Source organism: Myotis davidii, unplaced genomic scaffold, assembly GCF_000327345.1.
Source record: "Myotis davidii unplaced genomic scaffold, ASM32734v1 scaffold1494, whole genome shotgun sequence".
NCBI classification, from domain to species: domain Eukaryota; kingdom Metazoa; phylum Chordata; class Mammalia; order Chiroptera; family Vespertilionidae; genus Myotis; species Myotis davidii.
The window spans coordinates 4,101,908-4,110,252 of NW_006286246.1; the positions used below are offsets into that span (position 1 = coordinate 4,101,908).

At 53.7% G+C, this 8,345-nt stretch overlaps 1 protein-coding gene across 1 annotated transcript in view; it reads left to right on the forward strand.

Annotated features, from left to right (window-relative positions):
• Positions 1 to 8,345, forward strand: part of MAP3K4 (mitogen-activated protein kinase kinase kinase 4) — a 58,356-nt gene that overhangs the window by 43,984 nt on the left and 6,027 nt on the right. Inside the window, exons 18-21 of the mRNA XM_006757719.2 lie at positions 3,022 to 3,122; positions 4,061 to 4,141; positions 7,069 to 7,260; positions 8,067 to 8,137. Coding sequence (XP_006757782.2) covers positions 3,022 to 3,122; positions 4,061 to 4,141; positions 7,069 to 7,260; positions 8,067 to 8,137 — 445 coding nt within the window. The remainder of the gene's footprint in view (positions 1 to 3,021; positions 3,123 to 4,060; positions 4,142 to 7,068; positions 7,261 to 8,066; positions 8,138 to 8,345) is intronic.

Below are 8,345 nucleotides of genomic sequence, written 5' to 3' on the forward strand. Positions count from 1 at the left end.
CGCCCGCAGCCACGGCCCCGGTGCAGGCGGCGACTCCGCGCCACCCAGACCCAACAGCAGTGCCCATGACGCCAGGTAGTCTCCCTCCGCCAGTGCCCTGCCCCTGCCCCTCCTGTGCTGTTCCGCGCTGGCCTGGCCCTGGGTGTCCCAGGACACGGGCCCGGGGTCCTTCCCCGTGGTGCGTGTGATGCTCCGGCCCCGCGGCTCCAGGCCCCGCCAGCATGAGTAGATAACCGGCCTGATTTCAGTTTTTCTTTGGAGCTGATATTAACCAGAAAGACCAGAGCTTCTGCCAGGAGTAACTCTAGGGAGAGTATAAGAGGAAAGAGCCTGGTCCCCGCCAGGAGGGGCGGGAGGAGTTGGGGAGCAGGGCCTGATGCAGGGATGGCTTCTCTTAGTCCTTCAGGTGGTGACTTGTGTTTTTAAGAGGGTCACCTTTCTAACCAAGTTACTTAATTTCTATGATGCTTGGTTAGTTTGCAAAGTAGAAAGTGAGTTTGTGGGGCGTGTACCTCATGGAGAATAGGTCTTTGCCAGAGAGAGCCCTCAGGTGTTTGGCAAGCTCCAGAAGATAAAACCAAGTCCAGTACCCGGAGTCTGGGAGGAGGGTCCCCGTCCTCACCTTCCAGTCAGGACGGGGATGGAGTCAGACCCGACAGTCTGCTGGGCGATCGTTGAGCAGGACCCCAGTGCGCTGTGTCGGCGAGAAGATGACCGAGCTCGCAGCTCACACAGACTAAACTGTGCTTAGACTTTGTAACAGTATAAAATCCCATAGACATGCCCATGTTCTCATTAAATCATTAATATTCCCAATTTTAGTGATAAATGTCTATAACCTAAAAAATGCCAGTGTATCTTACAGCTTAAGCAGTTAACTAAGAAAGTTCAGTTGACTTTGAACAAGTTCCCATTTCCCCTCTTTATCTTTACGTGTAGAGCTTTTCCTGGCTAGTGTTTCCTTGTGCTTCCATGTCCCTGTGGGCACGAGACTGTCTTGCCCCTACGTGCGTACAGAGTTACAGGGTGACGTGCCCTGAGCGCAGTCACAGATGCGGAGGACATGCCACCAAGACTGTAGCCTGGCCCCTGCTGCTCCGAGTCCACACTGTTTCTCCAGGACCCGGGGCGGGGCGGGGGGGGGGCGTAAAGTCCTCCCTTTTCAGAGGCTCATGAACGGTGGCTTGAGGCATTTATAAAGGTGGTAATGTGTACATTAAGTGTATTTTAGTATCAAAGCTAAATGCCTTTTATGCCTCTAGTGTTAGGCCTTGGCTAGTAGATGTTTAGCATCTTATGAGTAGCATTTTGTAATTAGGTCCACTCTCAGAATGATCCTTGATAGTTAGAAATTTATATGCCACCTTGCAGGCCATTTTTCACAAAGGAATGCCATTTCCGTTTTACAGTCGTGTGGACATGACAGGAGATAGAACAGCAAAGCCAAGTGGAGACATGTGGCCTGGGGTTGTGTTCCCTCTGCATTCCAGCCTGGCACGTGCAGTTTAACGTGTGGCTCCGCCCCTCCGCCGGGAACCTGTGGGGTGGGCCTTGGGAGACCGACCGCTCATGCCCGCGAGCCGCAGTCTCCGTGCAGCCCTGGTTTGTGACTGTGCTGTGAGGCGGCAGGACAATGCCCGCGCCTCCCTGTTGGCAGGGGCGCCAGCCCCTCCGAGTGCAGCCCTGCCCGCCTGAGGTGCAGCCACAGTGCAGTGGTACTTTGCCCCACAGGGCCCATAAGTATTTCCATGTGGTTGGGTTTTACTTAGGAAATAGTCATCTTGCTCATAAAATGTTTTACAGAGTTCTGCTTGCTGGAACTGGCCCTTACAGGTTTGCAAGAGCTGAATTGTTAATTTTTTAGGAATATTGCAAGCCAGTTGTTACACCACGGAAATTATCAAACTCTACAACCCTCCCTCCACCCCCTAAACTAGGTATTAACAAGTTCCTCAGCATAACCTTTCATTTAAGTATATTTTCTTGCCTTTTATCCTGGCAAAGCTCTCGGAGGACGTGGAATTGACTCATTTTGTCTCTGGGAAATCAGGAGCTTAGAGGTGCTGAGTGACTTCCCACGGTGCCGGTCGTGAGCAGGGCCGGGAGCACCCGTGCTTTTCCACGGAGTGGGGCCACGACCTGGAGAGGCCATGTGGCAGTAGGGGCGTCCGGTCTTCAGGCTCAGCGAGTGCTCCCTGGGTTGCAGAGCTCAGGGGCGTCAGAAGCACTCGGGCCCAGAGCTCGTCTGTTCCGTAGACCACGTGGCTGACCTGGGTCGGCGTCTGAGAAAGAGCATAAATGCTACCATACTTCCTGAGAGCACCCACTGAACACACACGACCCTTGTTCATAAGCTGACGCCGCTTTTATTGTGGATGATTTGTTATTAGAATGTTCACACCTCCCTGCCTTCACTTTGGGTCTTACTCTTGATGGATTCATCCTGGATTGCGGGACAATTCCCTTAACCTTCTTCCGGAAAAGCAGCAAATTAACTTGGTTCTTTGTTGTTAAGCTTCCTGCTCTTCTGCACTTGCGCTTGGCTCTTGCTTGAGAAACCTCAGGTTTCCCTGTTGCTTCCCAGCCATGCAGTGACTTTAGCACTTAAATGTTAAATGTTATCATTTTAAATGTTAACCAGATTAGGCTAATAATTTTATCACCCTGGGCTTGAGTTATGAGCTTTCCATACATGTCCACACTTCAGTAAATACTGTTTTGCTGTTTTTAACATAAAACCATGTCTTACACAGTCAGGTTGTGAGGTGGTGCTGGCTGTGGGGGAGGGAAGTACAGCTCCCTCCTGCACTCCAGGGGAGGGTCCCCAGGCAGCGCCGCTCCTTTGGGGCTACCAGGGCTCTGTCTGGGGCATCCTCTGTGCTGTCCTCTCCCCACTGGCGGCTGGATGTCCCCGGGACCCCAGGCACCCTCAGCTGAGAACCACTGCCCTGGGAGAGCCGCAGAGCTGTCATTTTGAGTTCCGTTGAATTGATAGCTCCATTTTTAAAACGACCACAACAGGGGTTCCAGTGTCCCTGAAAACGACCGGCTGGCTTCCGTCGCAGCTGAGCTGCAGTTCAGGTCCCTGAGTCGCCACTCCAGCCCCACCGAGGAGCGAGATGGTGAGTGTGGAGGTGTCCCCTGCATTCACGAGCCTCACCCTTGGTCTCCGTCCTCCAATTTCTGTGTCTGTGCCTTTTCCGAGGGAGGAGGGAGAAGCCAGGCTTTATGAGAGGACTCGGTGCCAAGCACTTGGCTTTTTTTTTTTTTTTAAATGTTTTTATTGCCAAAACCGGTTTGGCTCAGGAGGGAGGGAGAGAACCATCGACGTGAGAGAGTTTTTAAAATTTTTTAAAAACATATTTTTATTGATTTCAGAGAGGAAGGGAGAGGGAGAGAGAGAGAGAAACATCCATGATGAGAGAGAACCATTGGTTGGCGGCTGCCTCCTGCACGCCCCCTGCTGGGGATCGAGCCCCCATCCCGGGCATGTGCCCCGACTGGGAATTGAACCATGACCTCCTGGTTCATAGGTTGACGCTCAACCACTGAGCCAGGCCGGCCGGGCTCAAGCACGCAGCTTTTTAATTTAGGTGTGTTTGCATTTTCTAGGTCTCCTTTTGTTGCTTTTTAAAGAATCATTATTTCTGATGTTTTAATTGCCAAGCGTTCTTATTCTCTTTACAAGTGCAGAAGTGACACTGTGCTGTCGGGGACGTGCTGGAGTTTTATTATAACACAGACCGAGGCATCTGCCCCAGGCCCGTGGTGGCTCACGCGGACCGCTGCTGGGCTCCTGAGCAGTGTCTGCTCAGTGTTATGCTGCCGTTACTTGTGGAAGGTTTATGGAGCTGAAGTTGTAACCCATTAACCACTTCTTAGTTTGGTGCGATTTTCTAGGATTGATTGTAGAGACAGCTTCTCACACTCACACCAAACTAGTTAATCAGCAGAGAGGACAGGCTGGTGGTGACTCACCACACTCACCGCTCAGCCTTGCTGTCAGTTAGTAAGCGGATTTGTTCTGAGTCTTCATTTGTATGAAAAATGCTTTCTGCAGAACCAGCATATCCAAAAGGTGATTCAAGTGGGTCAACCCGAAGAAGTTGGGAACTTCGGACGCTGATCAGCCAGACGAAAGGTAAGAGAAAGAATGTCAAACTGTAAATGTTTCTGCACAGGGAGTGGTTTCCGAGGCAGTGCTTTAGCTTCCGGGTCGTTGGGCCCATGTGTTAGTATTTGGGGTCTCTGTCTACAGCTAACTCCACCATTTCCTGTTTCTTTTTTTTTTTATCCTATATAATAAAACCCTAATATGCAAATCGACCCAACAGCAGAATGACCAGTTGCTATGACGTGCATTGACCACCAGGAGGCAGATGCAAAATGCAGGAGGTGCCCTCTTGTGGTCAGTGCACCCCCACAGGGGGAGCACCGCTCAGCCAGAAGCCAGGCTCACGGCTGGTGAGTGCAGCAGCAGTGGCAGGAGCCTCTCCCACCTCTGCATCAGCCCTAAAGACCCCTTGGGGGGTGTCTGCCTGCCAGCTTAGGCCTGCTCCCCGAGGGGGTCCCGGACTGCTAGAGGGCGCAAGCCAGGCATTTCCCGAGGGTTCCTGGACTGCGAGAGGGCGCAGGCCGGGCTGAGGGACACCCTCCTCCTCTACCCGCCCAGTGCACGAATGTCGTGCACCGGGCCTCTAGTATATATATTTTATTGACTTTAGAGCGAAAGAGAGAGGGAGAGAGAGAGAAACATCAATGATGAGAAGAATCATCGACTGGTTGCCTCCCGAATATCCCTTACTAGGGATCATCCCAGGCATGTGCCTTTGACTAGAATAGAACTGTTCACTTTTTAGGCTAAGAAGTTGAGGGAAACTTTTATCTTACCAAGTGGTAATCAGTCCGAATTCACCAAAAGAATAAGTAGCAGAAACATCACTGCTCTGTCACTTGATGGCCCACAGAGAGCTTTCACGAGTCGTTGTCACAGCAGTGTGAGCAACAGGCAGCATGCACCTGCTTGCTCCCCATAAGTGACCAGAGGTTCTGAGAGGTCAGGGTGTGAGTGGCAGGGAGCAGGGCACACTGCGCGCAGCACCCCTTTGAAAGTGGGTGGCTGGTCAGAGAGTAGCTGTCCACCACCCACGGCCAGAGCAGCCAGGAGGGTTCCTGGAGGCCCGAGCTGCCCCTGAAGGACTGGCCAGTCCGCACCAAGCCAGAGAAGTACAAAGGAGAAACACACCTGGAGGCCACCCGAGGGGGCTCGGGCGTAGCTGTCAGTGGAGGTGAAATTGAAGGCGAGGGGAGGTCCGGTCATTGTGGGCTCGGCCTGATGCAGCGGGGGTGGAAGCCTCTAGAACCGCTTGTGTGATGGGGAGTGGGAAGGTGGGAGAAGGAAGACGCGGAGGGAGGTTCACCTGAGCTTGGGGGAGAGGGAGACTGGTGAGAGTAATTGCAGTGACGCAGTGTAAGACGTAAGATAGGACTAAGGTGGGACTTAGAAAAGGAATGGAAACAAGAAGCAACTGTGGTGCAACAGCGACAGGCCTGGGCAGGTCGGGTGGGTGTAGAGGGCGTGGGGGAGATGGGGGGCGGGCATGGCGGGAGCAGGCGGCGGGGCGGAGGTCTCTGCAGTGGCTCACGTACAGTGGCTGCAGTAGTTCCCACGGTTACCAGGTCTTCGTGATGATTTTCAAATACTTGGAGGTCAAGTGAACTTGGAAACTCTTGAGAGAGTTTCCGTTCACGTTGACATATTCACGACTGAGAATCTTGAGAAATGTTTTACTCTAAAGAAAAGCCTTTCCCAGAACTGCCTGACGGCAGAGTCCCTGCCGCAGCTGGGAAAGCTCGTTCGTTGCCGGGAGATAAAGGGCCAGGACCTGTGATTTTAGGGGATGATGGTGTTGAGACACTGTAATTGAGCATACAAATACTCGGGGATTTCCCACCCCAAATGGACCCTCTCGTCCCAGTCCTCAGGGACCTGTCTTTCTGCCACCACCAGGCTCCTAGCTAGTGAGCAGCAGCACGAGAAATGCTGCAAGGAGATGAGCAGAAGCAGTGCTTTCCACACTGTGGGTGTCACCCACCAGTGGGATGTGAAGTCAGAGTGAAAAATAGCCTGGAGTAACAGTGGTGACGTTTATGAAGCTGCTGTTTCAGATTCCACGTGTGTGAAAGACGTCTCGCTGTAAGTTGTGATAAAATAAGTTGCAGAAATAGAGGTGTGGAGCCTGATGGGGAAATGGAGAATCACAGGAGCCAGAATTTACTGCGTTTTCCTGAATTTCTGTCCGTGGGCCAGTGCTTTCCATGCGTGATTACATTAGTATCGATCCCTTCAGTTCACGGATCAGGAATTTGACATGTAGAGAGGTCCAGTGAGTTGCCCTCTGTCAGACCCCGAGCACACGGGAGGCGGGGCCCTATTCCTGTGTCTGCCCCTCCCAAAGGAGAGGACGAACCCCCTCATCCGAGGGGGCTTCTGAGGGAGGTGCGGCACTGCTGAGCGGCGCTGCGGGCTCCCCAGGCCCTGGGTGGAGGACAAACAGGAAAGCATGAGCAGAGGCCTGGGCGAGAAGCGGCTGGGTGCTCCCTGAGGGTCTGTAGTGTGACTCGGAGGCTGTGGCCGGAGAAAGGGCAGTGGCCCAACCCAGTGAGCTGGGCAGAGGCCGGGTCCACATTGTGCAGACTGGAGTCCATTGGAGGGCTTTGTACTTGTGATCAACAGGTGTGATGACCCGGGAAGTAAGTTTTTGTAGGAAGGTCACATGATCGGATTTTATTTTTTGGTAAGATCATTGTGGCCAACAAGAGTGGATTGGAGAGAAGAGAGACTGAGGCAGGAGATGGTCACGGCAGTAGTCTGACCACCAGCCTCGGGAGGTGGCTTGTCTTGATGGGCTGTGTCTCGTGTGCGAGGGCGGGGGGGTTGCTCGGGGCTGTTAGACCGAGCTGTGCTGTGAGCAGTGCCAGTGCACATGGCTCTCATATTCTGGTGATTTGCTGGAAGTGGACTTGATGATAGTGACTGTGACCCTGAGTGGGCGGCTCTCCCTGCAGATACCGCTTCTAAACAAGGGCCCATGGAAGCCATCCAGAAGTCCGTCCGGCTGTTTGAAGAAAAGCGGTACCGAGAGATGAGGAGGAAGAACATCATTGGTCAAGTGTGTGATACCCCCAAATCGTACGATAACGTCATGCATGTTGGCCTGAGGAAGGTGACCTTCAAGTGGCAAAGAGGAAACAAAATTGGTAAGGACACTAAAGAACATGACACGTTTGCTCCGTTAGAAATAGCAGGAGCCACACTTCTTCAGGGCAGGACGCGTGTTGCGGCCCTTTTCTCACACATGTGGCAGGTGCAGTGTGCCTTTCACGGAGGGCGCCGGGGGCTTTTTTCCCTTCGTTTGTTAAATGTGCCCTGAGAGCAGTACAAACTGCGGTTTAGGAAGACGTTAAACGCTTCATTAAATGGCTAGTTTTGCTTGTGCTCCCGAAGGTGCCAGTGGGGAGCGGCATAGCTGTGCCCATTTGCCGTCGTCTGTGTTCTCTCTTACCCCACGCACACATGATTGGAGAGAAACGGGATCCAATACGGACAGGACAGCCTTTTCTAAAACGGCCTGACTCGTTTCCTGGGGAGAAGTGGTGGTGGTGGGAGAGAAGGAGCCTGCCCGTCCCTCAGGTCCTCCCACTTCCCTGCGTTTACCTGCCGAGCATCTGTGGTCCAGGACTCCCAGCCTCAGGCAGCCAGAACCCCTCCCGGCCAGGCCTCCTGCGGGGCTGCGACCAGGGTGCGTGGCGCTCGCCTGCAGGCCTCTGCGGGATTTGCCAAAGGCAGTTGCAGTCTGTCTACAGACATTTACAGGGAAGCCGTGAAGGGCTGGCCTGGGACCTCGGTTACTAGGGACGTGCACACCTCGAGGGGGTCTTGCAGTCGTCGCTTCAGTGAGCACAGTTAGGGGCTATGAACAGCTCCGATTTGGGGAAGGTGAGTCCCGTTGGCGCGCGAACGTGGCCTGGCGTCACCGAGAGCTGCCTGTGTGTTCCCTTCACAGGAGAAGGGCAGTATGGGAAGGTCTACACCTGCATCAGCGTTGACACGGGCGAGCTGATGGCCATGAAGGAGGTGAGTGGCCCTCGGCCTGCTTGTCTGACGCCTCTGGGTGAAGGTTTGGTAAAAAGCGTGTGTTTCTGAGGTTCGTGCGTAGCGCTGACTTCACTGGGGCGCTGAGTCGTTTAGCGCTTGTGCTGTGGGGGCCGTGGGCCGCGCACTGAGGTGACAGAGCGAGGAGGTCGGGCCAGGGAGTGAGCAGGAGTGCGGCAGGTCTCCCCAC